Here is a 15,114-nt window from a genome sequence, read left to right on the forward strand (position 1 = left end):
ATGAAGGCTGCTTTTGCTGTAGCTTTCCAGCATTGTAGAAAGTCTTCATTACTTTCTCTGTTTTCCTTGATGAAAGTCTACTCCTGTAGCTAACAAAGTTGGCCAGCCTGGTCCCACTTGGTTGTAGTAGGGGCTATATGTAACAAGGGATGAAATATCTTAAAGTAACTTCTTAATCTTGTACCATTCCCATAATAGTCATACTTCTCTTTCTACAGCAACTTGTGGCAGAAATGTATGACTAATAAAATCAGTTATTTTCACCAAAACTTCATTAAATTCTCTCTGAAAGGGAAAACGACTAAGCTGTGTGCTTGGATATCTTCCTATTGGTTTTGCAATGTTGCATATCATGGCCAGCTGAAATTAAAAACCTTCAATCAAAACATACTGTACACAGAAAGTTTTTCAGAGCTATTTGTACTATAGATAGTCAAAGTGATACAAAGTGCTGATGGCATTACTGTGTGATGCTACCAAATGTGTTTGTGACCTTGAAACTAAAAGAGTTTTTGTTTGGTTTCCACTCCTTCTGTTCATCAAAAGTGCAAAATAGTGAAGGTGAGTTGTCATATATTGTACTGAGCTAGCAGCTGCCCAAGGACAATCTGCTTCTTGTCTGCTGCTGGTAGTTTTGCGTATGGGCAGCTGCTTCACTTTCACTGTTCTCTGTGTATGAATCTGAGCAACAAGAAAAACTGGAAGGAATTGCCTGGCTCTTTGCCACCTCCTCACTTTGAAGAGCAACTGGTGTCTCTAGCAAGTTGTAAACACTGTTAGTCAAAATTCTGCCATGTTTTGTTTGCAGGAAGCAAATGACTGAAATTTTCCTTTGACAGGTCTTGTGTTTTAACCCCAGCTGACATCTCAGCCTCACACAGCCACTCACTCACTCCTTCTCATTGGGATGGGGGAGAGCACTGAGCATGTGAAAACAAGAAAACTCATGGGTTGAGAAAGATAGTTTAATAATTAAAGCAAAAGCTGCGGATGCAAGTAAAGCAAAACAAGGAATTCCTTCACCACTTCCCATCAGCTGGCAGGTGTTCAGCCATCCCTATGAAAGCAGAACTCCATCACACATAATGGTTATTTGGGAACACAAACACCTGAACTCGGAATGTCCCTCCCTTCCTTCTTCTCCCCTCCGTCTCTGTATGCTGAACATGATGCACTATGGCATATCCCATGGGTGAGATGGGATCAGCTGTCTCAGCTCTGTCCCCTCCCAGTTTATGCACACCTAGTCTCCTTGTTGGTGGGGTGGTGCGAGAGGCAGAAAAGGCCCTGACGCTGTAAGCTCTGCTCAGCAGTAATGAAAATATCCTTGTTTTATCAATACTGTTTCCAGTACAAATGGAAAACATAGCTCACACTGTAGCCGTGGAAAGGGGTTTTAACCTTTTAGGTGAGGTGGAAATAAAACACACAGCTACATGGTCCTCTTTCATGATAGGAAAGAAGGAGAGACAAGTTTATTCAGAGACACACTTGTTTTTATAGCATGACTTGCAACTCCAAGAGTAGAAAAAGATGATTGGTTCACAGAGAAGACACTCCATTCCCAGGGCCTGGTCACACACCACAACAGGTGTTCTATCTTGTTATTAATTCCTCTCTATTTTGACCAAGTTATACCCAGAGAGAAAGTCTCCCTAGCCTTCAGCTGGACCAGCTTATTGGCTGGGAACAGAGCTGAGAAGCTCCGGCCTGGAATATTTTTCAGGCTGTAATTTTCTTGCTTTATCAATATGTGTGCCTACATCACACTAGCTACTACGAAGAAAATTAACTGTCTCCCAGCCAAAACTGGCACAACAGGGCAACTGACTTTGTCACCAGATTTGTCTGGGCTTGTCACAGCTATTTGGATGTCTAGAGAGAGGCCCAAAACAGTACTAGCCTTGAATGAAGTCTGGAACTGGGGTAATTGTTTCCATCTGGGACTATATAGGTTGTTCTGGAGTCCTCTGTGCTGTACCAAGGCCCAGAGGAAAGCACGTAGCCTGTACTGAAATTCTTACAGTCGTCTCCTCTTCCCTTTGAATAGCATTGCGGGATGAAGGTAAGAGAAGTGCTTTTCCATGCTTCTGTCCTCTGATCCAACTGCAGAGTTTCCTGACAACTGTGCATGAAATCTCCCAGGGCTATCTACTATGAGATGCTCTGTGATCCTGCTCCCAGGACATCTGGACAGACATTGGCTCTAGCTGGTTATGGTCTCTGCTCAGAAGACCAGGAAGAAGACAAGGAGGTGTTCACATTTGCTGCTTGTCCAGTGTCAGGACACAGCACATGGAAATCTGGGAACTCCAAAGCCCCCCAGCTTCCAGCTTGGGAGAGACAGGCAGAGTAGCCCTGATGCTTTCTCTAGCATCACAAGGGCAGAGGGTCAGTATTCCTGCAATAGACTCCCTGCAGCAGTGGGAGACATCTGATCCCTCTGGGGCATTTGCCATTTTTTCAGTGTTTTCTCAGAGGAGTTAATAGATTTCTCCCCCCTCAGAAGTCACTGAAGCTATTATGTACAGTACAGCTGAGCTATGAAACAGCTGTTTTTCTATAACCCAGGAAGTTTCATCACTTCATTAGAAAGAGACTGAGATTTCATGTAGATTTTTAAATTTTATTTTTCTGTACGAAAAGAAACAGTAAGTAAAGCATGTCTTGTTTGCAGTATTGCCTGCCACAAGTTATCTTTTTTTTTAAGGTTTAGAAATAAGACAGAAGTCATCAAGACAACCCCTACCCTAAGCTACAGAATCCCAATTAATAACATTGAAAAAGAAGTTGATAATATTGATCCCTTCTGTACTGGTAGTAAAACTTCAAAAATCAATTGAGAGGAAAGCTTAACTGGCCTTTCTGTAGTATCAGAAAGTAAGCCTAAATCCCAGTTGAAGAATTCTTACAGCTATAAATATAGGGCATGATTTTCAGACAATGTCAAAACTACTGTTTTAATTCCCTTTCCTTCAGGAGAAAGCTCCAATGAGGTGCACTTGGAAAGGAATCCCTGAGTGTACTAGATATACTTCCGTGCAAAACAAGAAGTAGTTTTGCAGTGTGGTATGCATAAGGAGTGAGACTAGAGTGATCAGCAAGGACTCCAGTTCTGCCATCACTTCTGCTTTGAGTGACTTTAAACCTTTGTCCTGTTTGTTCAGGCAAATTCAGCTCTCATCATATAAAGGTATTCCTGCTAAGCAGTTACACAAACATTACTCTGGCAGTGATCTCCTGAGTGTTTGTAGAAAAAAATATTAGTCTTAGTCCTCTAAGGTACCTATCTGAGAAATCCACATTGCTAAACATCTTTGAAGATTCGAGTGCCTGATCTTTTTCACGAAGCAAGACTTTGAAGCCTTACTATGCTTCCAGCCATGTTTGTATTTCCTCCTTGTTTTCTTTTAGCCATTCAATGTTGCTCTTCACTTGCTCCAGTGACTGACTCCTGGGCATTTCTCCTGCCCCAGCATTAGGATATTTTTCAAAGAAATTTTCCATCTGGAAAAGAGAAAAAGAATTAATGTGAAGTAAATAATGCTGCTATTGGGCAAGCGGCTTTTTACAAAGACACAGTCAGGGATAACTCTGACTGGGAGAGATCCATAAGCTCATGCTAGTAGCACTGGAACAGTTTTACAGTTAACTCCTGCTGATTTAAGCATTTAGAGGACAAAAAATTAAGTTTCCTGCCAGAAGATTGTTAAATATATTGACTTAAACCTAAGAGAATTAATGTCACCATACCTGCCAAAGCTGGAGTTCAGTGTTGAAGGTTTGGGTAATAGTTACTATTCGACCAAGGGTTCTGTCATTTATAGTGAATCTAGAAAAACAATTTAATAAATAATGTTTGATGCAAAACCATAATTATCTGAAGCTTAAACTTCTAATTGTGTTACAATAAAGAAGATACTTTCAAAATTCAGCATCTTTTTTAATACTTGAAAAATAGCATCCCTACATAATATTCGAGCTGTTCTTACATATGTTTATTAATTGAGTGATCTCTTAGGGTGGAATCTATTTTTTTTAAGTAATTACTGATTGTTTCAGGCCTGAAGTTAAGAATATTACTGCTTGTCAATATAAAAGCTGTCCAGTTCACAGCTCTAGGCTTGCAAGTGTGCTTTCCTTCTGTGCCCACACCAAGCACTTAGAAAGAAGATGGAAGGAGAGAGAAGTCACTTAAATAGTAAGGAGAAAAGCTAAAAGGTTTGCTATTACTTCCACTTTTCATCTGTATGTCTGCTGCTTGCTGTTACCATTAGAATAACATTTTTTAAAAAACCCAATTTTATACTCTGTCTTCTTGGTGTGAAATCAATCACAAGAGTGGAGACTTGATCCACTAATTTTCATGCAATAATCAGATTTCTGTGGCCTTGGTAAAAGTTTGTCTCCTTGATCATCATTTACTGGTAGTGATCATTTAGGGAAATAATGGTTTTCAAATTAGCAACAAAGTACTTTTTCAACAGCAAATGGATATAATTGTGTTGAATAAGCTTTCAATTTTAATTTTGCAAAGGCCAGTGATTATAGCTGTACAATGGAAACACAGAAAAAGATGGCACATAACAACATTTACAGGTGGATGTAGTTTCCCATGAGTTTGTTAGAGTACCTGTCAACTAAGTACTCCCAGTTCAGTCGTATCCAGTCCCAGGCCATCGTTTTCCCATAGGTGTTATATGAGATGTATCTCAGGACTGTGAACACATCTTGGCTTTTGATGAGGCTGGTGTCGTAAATATAATTCAGATATCTAACGGAAATGCCATAGAAATTGATGAGAGCCATTTCCAAACAGGAATATTTTTTCCTAGAGCATTTTAAAAGTAAAGTATACAGATCTAAAACACAACTGTTTCAAGAGATAATTGTGTTGAAAGAAATCTTAGTTAGGAATCTCTATAGTAAAGTAGGCAGAGTTTATGTCCTGACTAGAAAATAGCCAAACCCCATTATTATTCCTATATTTTAATGCAGTAGAGAAAACAAGACTGATCAGTTAGTAGTTCAGCCAAGCACCAAAAAATGTAGTTGTCCAGACTTTAAAGATCTTACAGGGGCCATTAATACATGCACAAGTGGCTTGCTCACATTAACATCTCTGCTGTTTGTTTGGAAACTTTTATCCATACAAAATTAAAATTAATTTGGGCAGAGCATGACTGCAAGTGCTGCGATTATACTTCCAGTTATGGCACAGATGGTTTTGGCTGATGGGGTGAAGCACACATGTTTTCAGGGAGATGAGTAGCATGGTCATAGATTCACAGCAGCAGCTGCAGAAGAACACCTTTTCAAGCTGTTGTTGTTGGGATTAAGGATTGTCTTCTTTTTCCTTATATGTAATGGACAATTTTGTTCAATCTGTTTGCTCTTCCCTCCTTGCTTGTTATTTTAATAGCAAATTAAGAGACAAGCTTTCCCTGCTTTAGGAGGGATATTTTATTTTCTGCAAATATAGGCTGATCTAGCTAATCAATTAATGTCTTGATCATTTCAGCCATTAGCTATTTAATGGCTTTAGATTACGGCATTTGCGGTCACAAGAATTTAGGAGTGCATGTGCTTCCTACCATTATTTCAATTACTTTAATTCTTATATTTACTCTTCCTGAATCTCTTATACTTCCTTGTTTCACCTCCTTTAAACTTGGAACTCTTTCAAGCAGAAGCTGCTCCATGTTACAATATTTAGATACAATACAGTGGTGAATGGCCCTGGTGTAGATGTTTGCTTGCACAAGTGCTACACGATACAACGTGCAAAGTTATCAGATAAGCCTAAAGTAGCTGGTGTGCCTATGCACAGGGCGATAACCTGGTGAGATACTTGCCCAGTCTGACAGTCTGCTGGACCAGTCTGGGGCAGCATCCAGACTCTTTATCATTGTCATGGCAGCATGAATTCAACATTTTTGGTTCTAGCTTGAGCACTTCAGTACAGCACCTGAAGAAGCATTGCAAGTTCACATGGATGCCTTCATAGGATTTAATAACAATTGCTCAAGGCTGTTTGCCTAATTTTTGCTGGTTAGAAGGTAGACATCTAGGCTAAGCAAACTGGAGCCAATGGAGGGTGACTGACAACACCCAAAAGCAGCTCTTTCCATTGATTTTAAGCCCCTTTCCTGGTCTGGGATAAGCAGTGTTTTGTAGGTCAGGCCTCTCTTCACTGATTAAAGAGGAAATGGATGAAAACTGATGGATGGAAACTAATTTACTCCCGATGCTTAAATATTAAGCAACTAAAATTGCACAGGGTGAATTCACTGTTGGAAGAGCTGAAGGTTGTTGTGTGCAGCAATTACCATGTCTTCAATATTTTTCCACTAAAATAACAAGGCTTTTTTCCTGTTTTAGTACAATCTCAGAGGGGCATGTTAGATAACTGGTCTTGTAAATGTGTTGCACTCCTCATGCTGTAATCTGACCAAAATGACATCACAGAAGAGAGGAAGAGGGGAATGAGCAAACAGCAACCAGTTACTTCTGTAGGAAAAGAGAAATCTGTATTTATTTAAATCACCTGTCCAAAAGGGTGATGTTCCTCACTGATGCCAGACCATAGAGCAGCTTTTCTTTTTCTTGGGCTAATGAAGTTTCTTGGTATTTCTTGAACATGTAATTCCATGATGTCTCATTGCCTGAGTTCTGCATCCCATAACGATATACTATAAGTCGGAGATTTGCAGCAATACTAAAATAAAGAAACAGAACTTAAATATTCTTCCCCCTTTCCTACTTGAGATCGGTGACCCAGTCACATGCTATGTTCTTCACAAACCACAAAAGATGTGAGCACTCACGTTTCTCCTTGTAACCATGTATTGAAGAGTTGAGAAGCGTTGCTCAAAGCTTCTGTGTCATTCATACTGCAAGCAAACTCTAGAACAGATGTGCGAAGAAGCCTTGAAAAGAGAGAGAGAGAGAGAGAGAGAGGGAGAGAGAGAGATATTTTCCTACTGCTAACTATACTTTGAATGCATCAATAACATGAGAAGGAAAAGATAAAAATTGCCTCACCTCTGCAAATGGTCTCCAGAATCCTCCCAGCCCAGTCGATCCACAATTGGTTTTACCAGATTGCTAAAATATCTCTGAGATAGAAAAAGGGCGTTGGTTACATGTGCCAATTTCTTTAAATAATAGTATATTTCATTTCATAGTTTATTCTCCTTCATTTTTTCTCATAACTAGTATTTCTTGAATGAAAAGTAATATGAACAGGCACACACACAATCTTTCCACATCCCCATAGCATGCCAAGTCTGAATGCTTGCAATACTGATGTCCTGATAGGACAAAGCCAACCTGCTTCTCTCCAAACTTGTCTGTGTTCCCAGATGAAGGCTGGGATACAGCAAGGACATACTGCCACAGCTGCTTTCCAGAGATGATAGAGATTTCAGGACATACTTACTTTAGTGACCATTAAATCATGTTCAGTGTTTTAGGTCAACTAACAAACCTACTCATTGCCACATTGAGATACAGCCATTCTTTGTGTTGAAGACAGGTGTCTGAGATTTTGCTGCCCTATACATACTTCTATATTGAATGCAGGACAGCCTTGACTAATACATATTTGTAACATGCCTTATGGTGACAGATAATAAAAATAATTAGGCACAATGTATTTTCTCCAAGTGCATGGTCCTGAATGCAGAATCCAAGTAGTTCAGATACCTCTACTAAGCAGTGTTTAGAGGGCTTTTTTATGAGAACAGTAATGAAAAGTAAATGTTAATAGTTCAGCAACACTGAAAATCACTCAAACTTCAGTATTATTCTTGCTAGAGATTCTGAATTATTAGATTCAGTGGTCCCAAGATGGATTGGCTTCTATTTTGCTTCATCACCTGAAACAGGGGATAGACATTTTTATCATCTTCAAGCATGTTTGCAAGGTAAGTTACAGCTGATATAGCTCTTTGCCAAGGTAAATACTCTATTTCGTTTCTTAGGTATTTTGTGAGTTCCAGGGGAACAGAGTAATTCACAAGTCCAGGTCTGTGGAAGGAGAAAACATAACTTCTGTTATTTTAATGAATTTGAAGCACTTGCTTCTTCAAAGATATTAGATTTACTATTTACTTTAGAAGGCCTGAAATAGTAAAGTTTGTGAGGGAGAAAGTAGTCTAAAATGTAACTTAGAAGGTTTTTTCCAAAGAGATAACCCAGGATGACTGTTGATCAATACCTAACCATAGGAGCTGCGCCACTGTGAGAAGAATGCTAGCATTGTGCAGCAGCCCAGTGTGCCTAGAAATGGGCAGCCCTTAACTGACCACATTAATATCACAAAAAAGAAAGGAATTGCTGGTTGGAGACATCCTGAAAGGCTGAGGAGACTTAGACTTAGATACCGTTACAGATGGCCTAAAATTCACCTGTGTCACCATGGCTGGGCACAAGAGCTAGAAGTTTCCAATCAAGTTTCTAAACAAACTACTAGCTAAGGTGGTAGCTACTCAACACCTTGGTATGCATTGTGGGCATGCCTCTACTTTTCTGGATACCTAACTTCTTCTGTAGTGCTTCTATTATTGTTAGTTATATGGAGAAAACACCCCTTTCTAAGACCTGTGCGATCAAAGCCTGCTTTTTTCTTGCAGTGGTACTGAAAGGGAGCATTTGTCTTGATTGCATTCATAATGCAAGTTGACAATGCGTACTTAAATGCACCCCTTTTGGAAGACAAGATAAAGCAACAAAGAATTTAAGCTCGTACCAAAGTCAGAAAATTTCTTTCAACCACCTGGGTTGTGTGAATTCTAATTATTAGGCAACAGAAAGGGAAAAACTTGTGTTGAAATCTCTGCAGAGAATTAGTTTACCTTGCTAAAGCAAAAGCATCATCCAAAATCCCTGCACGATCAGCAGCTGAAAAATTCTATATGAAAAGAGAAAAAAAGAGGTCAAAAATATACATATTATTTGCAGAAAAGCCCCAGCCTCTACAGACCTCTTATAAGAGACCCACCAGACAGGTGAGACATTTCAACACTCACTGAGTGGTCTTGGAGTAGAAGGTTGCTTAACATGGCCCAATTTTCACTATCATAATTCACCCGAAAGAATCCAATGTGGTCTGGATTAACCATCAGAAAAGTATCAGGAGAAGCTGCTATTATAATTCCTACAAAACAAACATTGATCAGTTAGTGCACCTTATATGATGTAGAACTCACTGGAGATTCCTTGATTCCAAAAGTATTATTTCGTTTTAATGGATATCAAAATAAGATATAAACCTTAATTTTATTTATTTCTTTATTTATTTCTAAATGGCTCTGAGTAAAGATGAGTTATTTCAGATTTTGATAAATGCCAGCACTTGTCTTAGAAAAATGAATTGTGGTAATTACTTGAGCTAGCTAGTTTGTTAAATTTGAAATGGAGATCATTGTGAGTAGCATAAGGATGGTGAGATTTAGTGTAATTTTAAGAAGTAAAAAATTTCAAAGAAGCAGTTCTTGCAAACATATTTTTAAAACATTTTTCATCTCATATGCACTATTAAAGTTCTCATATTTTATCCTCCATTAGTTTCATTTGCAGCTTGTTTCAAGCAACTAACTTTTCTTTCCTGTACTCTTTGATTCTATTTTTGTAGCTATTGATAAAGGATTTACAAAATAGGCTGAGACTTCATGCAAGTACTTGTGCTTAAGGATTTTCCCGTTTAAAATGAACACCTAAAAAAATGTTCCTTTCTCAGAAGCTTGGCCTGGTCCAATTGGTGATGCTACTTATGAAAATTTTTCTATTTCCCATTGAAAACAGTTGTCTTCAATCTGTGTTTTGAGAGTGGTTGTAGTTAAAGCACGTTTCTGTTTGGATGATACATACGAAGTATTTCTAAATAGATTTTTCCCTACAGTTGCTGTTTGCCCTGCAAAACAGAAATTTTGTGGATGTAGAAGTAAGCTCCTAATCAAGACTTTGCAGGCTTTGTGAGGTTAATAACCCCTTGCAGCCCTCATATCATGTGGAAATCAGAGAAAAAAAATTTATTTGTGTCAACTTCTGACTTGTATAATGACATAAGATATTTTTGCTTGCTTTTGCATGGATACTAAAAGCAGCCAGGTAAAAAAACCTCCAGAACAAAAGGCAAATTCCATTTAAAATAAGTAACAAATAAGTACAAGAAAAGATGAGCTGTTTGTAATATTTCTGAAATTCAATGGGATATAATTTAAAATCTGAAAAAAGTCAATAATTTTTCCGCACATTTTTGTCCACTGGAGGTGGACAAAAATTCAGATTTGACTGCATAATAGAACAATGATAAAAAAAGTAGGAATTTTCTCAGTTTTGAAATCAGCATTAGAAAAGGTGATTAATGATCTGTAGCTCTTTTTCTTTAATTGAACTCAAGTTGACAGTTTACCATGCTACAGAAGCATTCATCAGCCTACTTCTCTTTTCTTGGACTGGACAATGGCCATTTCTAAGCCGAATTGATTTTAGTACATTATAATTAATATTATGCTAGATGTTTCCTTGAATAGGACTGTATTTAAACAGATGCTTAAGCACTATACTGAAACTGAGACTAAATTGACATAATGTTTGTACAGGGGAAATAGTAATCTTATCACTGAAATTACTAGTAACTGCAGTACAATCAAGCAATGTGCTAGCTCCCAGATCTGAAAACTGGAAAGTATGAAAGTTCATACTGTTCATACTGTTTTCTGTAAATGATATTGAAAAGCTTTATCCATTCATTATCCTTAAAAGAGAAGATGTTTACCTGTAGAATCTGATGTGTTGTAGAAAGTATAACCTGATGAACTGCCAGACCTCCATTTGACTGGTATATTCCATTTATAACTGAAATTATTTAATGAGAAAGAAAATCAAATTACATTTGAAACCAAATGATAAAAAAACCCTTCCAATATGTCTTTGTTTGTTTATTTTAATGCTTACATCTTTTTTAATGATGCCGACTTATGCTTATGAACATATACATTTACTAAATAATACTAGGCAATATTCTAGCAGGATACAAAGCAATTAATTTAGTAAAAAATTATTATATTTTAATAATTGGTGTTAATGTTGATGTGTCTAGAGCTTTGTGCAGACACTAGTTAATCTTCGCAATGCTGACTTGAAATAAATAGTTAAGTATTACAAAAGTTTTTTTACAGGTTTTAAAAATGAAAGAGTTTAAGTAACCACTATGATACAGTTAATAGGACCTCTTGCCTTTTCCAGCCTATTTTTATTCTCCAAGACAACGCTAATCCCTTCATTATAAAACTCTAGGTGGTAAATGCGACCTTACTTCTTGCTCCTCAATTCCTGTATACCTTTATTGGGTAGGTGCAGATTCCTCAGTCCAGGGCATGCTCAGCACAAAGATGAGAAATTTGGGCAGGAATGGAGCCACAGCACAACCTAACCAAGACTGTGACCAAGACTGTGCCTCAGTCAGGGACATGAGACAACAGAGCATGCTGTGAGCATAATGTCAGTCACCTGCATAGGGTTCCTAAAATTATTAAGCCCTTTTGAGCAGTCAGCTGCTGTATAATAATATTCCGTATTAGTATATTATAGCTCATCCCAGGGAAATTTCCCCTTGGTGACAAATGCTATGGGAAAATATATGTCTTTATATTACATATCTTTATAACCCTGGGTTAAGTAAATGGTCATTAACTTTCAGAAGATAAAAAAATTAAGGTTATGGTATCTCCTCCTACCTCCAGGAAAAAAAGATTTATTGTTTTGTATCTCCTAAACAAAATATCTTTACAGATTTATACATTTTTAGTTTTACTAGTTCTTTTTTGGAGCTTATGATGATGGAATTTAGAAACACAATTTTCTCCTGCGCTTCCCGAGAGAAAACCCATGTAGGTTTTTGGTTTTTTTGTTTATTTGTGTTTTTGTTTGGTTTCTTGGTTTTTGTTAATTTGTTTGGTTGTTTGGGTTTTTTTGTTTTTTTGTTTTTTTTAACTTCTCTTCGTAAATGCACTTAATGAGGTACATTTTACTTTGTTTCTGCCTGGTTTGAATCAACATTTGCAGTAGGAACTTACCCAAGATCAGAAGGAGGATAAGAAGCATTTGCATTGGGATCCAAAAGAAAACGTTTCTGTGTGAATACTGAATTATCTCCCATCTCCAAAACAGGGTAGCCCATCTGTCTAGTCCATGTGTCCATTACTTCCTTCACAGGTTTATTACTTGCCTATGAATGATGGAAGAAGGTTACAGTGAAAATAGAAATTCAGTCCTAAGAGGAAGGAAAGTATCTCTGGTAATAAGAAAAAGAAGAGCAGAAAGGGACAGAGGAAAGAGCATGTTTAGAATAAAAAAATCCTCCATTAAATCCTTCTATAGTGCCTGTCACTGAAGAAAGAAATTATTTGGCGTCTTGAACACCCACAGAAGAAATGAGAAATGTGTAGGCAGGAGACTGGCCAGTAACATGGGGAAGAAATACTGAGGAACCTTTGAGGCCCTTTGCATACTCTGTGATCTCTCAATTTTTTTTCTAACAGAAAAACTGAACAGGACAGAAAGGACACAGGGGGATTTTTAAAGCCAGAAGCCTCCTTGCAGTGTGTCCTGTTTTTAGTGTGAAGGAAGAACCAGTATAAACCACCAGCAGCTGCACCAATGTAAAATTCAATTCATTCTGTGAACCCTGAACATCTGTCCTAGGAACTAGAGCTGGAGAAACCTGTCACTTCCTCCCAGGATGCCACCTGTGAGGGAAGTGAGCTAGGGTTACTTCTAGTCTTTCCTTCTCCAGATCAGGTAGATGATGTGAAGATGCAAAGCACTAGAGCGAGAAAGTAGGAAGTTCTGCTGAGTAGGAAGAAGTCTGGGACCAAGGAGAAGACCGGACCTAGAAAAGAGAAACAAAAAGCACAATTTGGGCTGTGTGCGTGTCCACAGGGTTGGAAGAAAAGGAAATAATATCAGGGTAGAACCTGGCAGTGTAATGGGGAGTAATGAGATAGATGGAAAAAAATAGTCCAGCTTTAAGGAACAGGAAAGATCAGAAAATGGTGTCACAGATGATGACCCAACTGGGACTCAGAAGCTAGAGAGAATGATAAGCACCAAAATTACTTGGGAATTGATACTACGGAGAGCTTTCAAATGCCTGAATCTGGATAGAGAAAAAAGACAGTATGGGGTGCATGTGTGTGATGGATGAGAGGTGTTTTCACACATGAAATAAATTTGAGTTGCAGAGAGAATGTTTCAGTAGCAGGTTGTTTGTTAGCAAGGCCTCCTTTCTTGTTTCTTATTCTACTCCCACAGCCTTATGCAAAAAAAAAAAAAAAATACAGAGAGGCTGCCTAGCTTGTGGTCTCTCATTGACAGAAGAGCTACAGAATATTAAAAGTTTGATAAACTGAAATCAGTGGGTGAGATATTAAACATTTATTAGCAAGGTTTTGGGTGGATGCAAAATATACCTCTTCCAGAGCTTCCCAAAATTGTTCTGTCTTGGCATTCTGGAAATGGTGTTTTTCCAAATACGCCTAGAGGGAGATGGAAGACTGTAAAAATACTACCAGTGTTTCTTCTTTGCCTATGAAAACAACACACATACTCAGTTGTACAGGGATACAGAGAGTATCTCGCAGTTGCAGAGTATCCACACATGGATGGTAGTACTGAGAGTGGGAGATTAAATGGATCAGTATTCAGCTGATGTAATTCCTTTGCTGTCCAATGCATCTCATAACACCAAAACTCAGCATTTTCCCGAGTGACTTTTTAGTAAGAAATAAATTTGTACTTGAAGAGTTCTTTGTATTTTGTTTAAATGGACACCACTGTACCCTGTTGCAAATTTCTGACTAATATAAGAGGCTGTTTAGCAGGAAGAAGATATTTCATGAGATTTCACTACCTGTGGACTCAGGGGGGAAGTAGGAAAGTCTAGTCACCTCTAAGTTTTGATCACGATTGTTATAAGGAGTAATGGTATTCAGCAAAGAGTTTGCAACACCTAAACCTTATTCCCATCCTGTGTCTTCCCTGGCTGCTTGGCGGCTGTTTTCCTACCCTGTCACCTACTCCTGGTGATGTTCAGTCAGCAGATGGTGCTGTTTGTTTCGCTGTTGGCCAGAGCTGCCTATGTTAGTGCTCTCGAAGGCTCTGAGCAGGGGAGAAGGGTTGGGCTCTTGGGGACAAGGTCGCTGTATTTTCCCATCTTGGGTAACTCTTCTGATTCTGATATTAAGGGGAAGTACAGAAAAATACAACTATGTTGTAGCAGCCCATACATGCACTCTTCATAAGAGAGGGAAGTAAGAAAAATGTGGTAAGCCTGCACTGTAACGCTTGTTACCAATGTCTGTTCAGAATAAAAAAAAAAGGGCAGACAACCTTTCTCCTTCTGTGCCGGCTCCTTTCTCCCATTTTGTCATTCCATAATTTTGTAGAACCACGCTTTTCCTCCACAAGAAAGGACTGTGAACTGCGCAATATATCCCTTTTCTTCTCCCTATTATCTTGACTTTCTAGGGCTGGGTGCTCCTGCATCAGGGCATGGATGAGCTTATGCCTCTAAGTGTGTCCCTACATAGCAGCCTTGTGTGGGTTGGAGGATCCTGGCCATAGGAAGCTGCAGACACACTTTAGAGTGGAATGAGGGGATCCTAGTTGACAACAGGATAACAGTGAGATTGAGGAGGTTTTTTGATTAAAGTTTTCAGGAATTTAGGTCCTCACTGTCTGACTATCAAATCTTTATGCAGTTCACATTCCTGCTTCTGTGGGAGCATGGAACTTCTTCCCCTCTATGTTGTCCACTCAGTACTGAAATGCACTAAGTACTTTTACTACCAACACCAGGATCTCTGATAATCACTTTTTGGATAATGGCTTTGCTATTGTCACGTGAAGATGGGCTGTATTTCTGATGGGCTTTGGTGCCACCTCTACCTGACAGCCTTTCTGGAAGAGCTCTGGTGTAATCCAGTCTTGAATCATTCTGAGGATCGATGCACCCTGAGGACAAAGGGAAAGGGGAGAAGGTCAATCCATACTGCTCTGACACTGATTTCCATTCATCTAAAAGGCAACATGGGAATTAGCATTTTA

General features: G+C 38.6%; 1 protein-coding gene across 1 annotated transcript in view; it reads right to left on the reverse strand.

Moving 5' to 3' along the window:
- Positions 1 to 2,655: 2,655 nt before the first annotated feature.
- Positions 2,656 to 15,114, reverse strand: part of ENPEP (glutamyl aminopeptidase) — a 34,888-nt gene continuing 22,429 nt past the window's right edge. The window contains exons 8-20 of the mRNA XM_014878354.2: positions 14,956 to 15,021; positions 13,479 to 13,544; positions 12,084 to 12,235; positions 10,784 to 10,863; positions 9,033 to 9,160; positions 8,859 to 8,914; positions 7,881 to 8,031; positions 7,045 to 7,118; positions 6,828 to 6,929; positions 6,548 to 6,718; positions 4,634 to 4,774; positions 3,754 to 3,832; positions 2,656 to 3,507 (exon numbers count right to left, since the gene is read on the reverse strand). Of these exons, the coding sequence (XP_014733840.1) occupies positions 3,370 to 3,507; positions 3,754 to 3,832; positions 4,634 to 4,774; positions 6,548 to 6,718; positions 6,828 to 6,929; positions 7,045 to 7,118; positions 7,881 to 8,031; positions 8,859 to 8,914; positions 9,033 to 9,160; positions 10,784 to 10,863; positions 12,084 to 12,235; positions 13,479 to 13,544; positions 14,956 to 15,021 (1,404 nt within the window). The 3' untranslated portion in view covers positions 2,656 to 3,369. The remainder of the gene's footprint in view (positions 3,508 to 3,753; positions 3,833 to 4,633; positions 4,775 to 6,547; positions 6,719 to 6,827; positions 6,930 to 7,044; positions 7,119 to 7,880; positions 8,032 to 8,858; positions 8,915 to 9,032; positions 9,161 to 10,783; positions 10,864 to 12,083; positions 12,236 to 13,478; positions 13,545 to 14,955; positions 15,022 to 15,114) is intronic.

This window comes from Sturnus vulgaris, chromosome 4, assembly GCF_052056855.1.
Source record: "Sturnus vulgaris isolate bStuVul1 chromosome 4, bStuVul1.hap1, whole genome shotgun sequence".
In the NCBI taxonomy this organism is placed as follows: Eukaryota; Metazoa; Chordata; class Aves; order Passeriformes; family Sturnidae; genus Sturnus; species Sturnus vulgaris.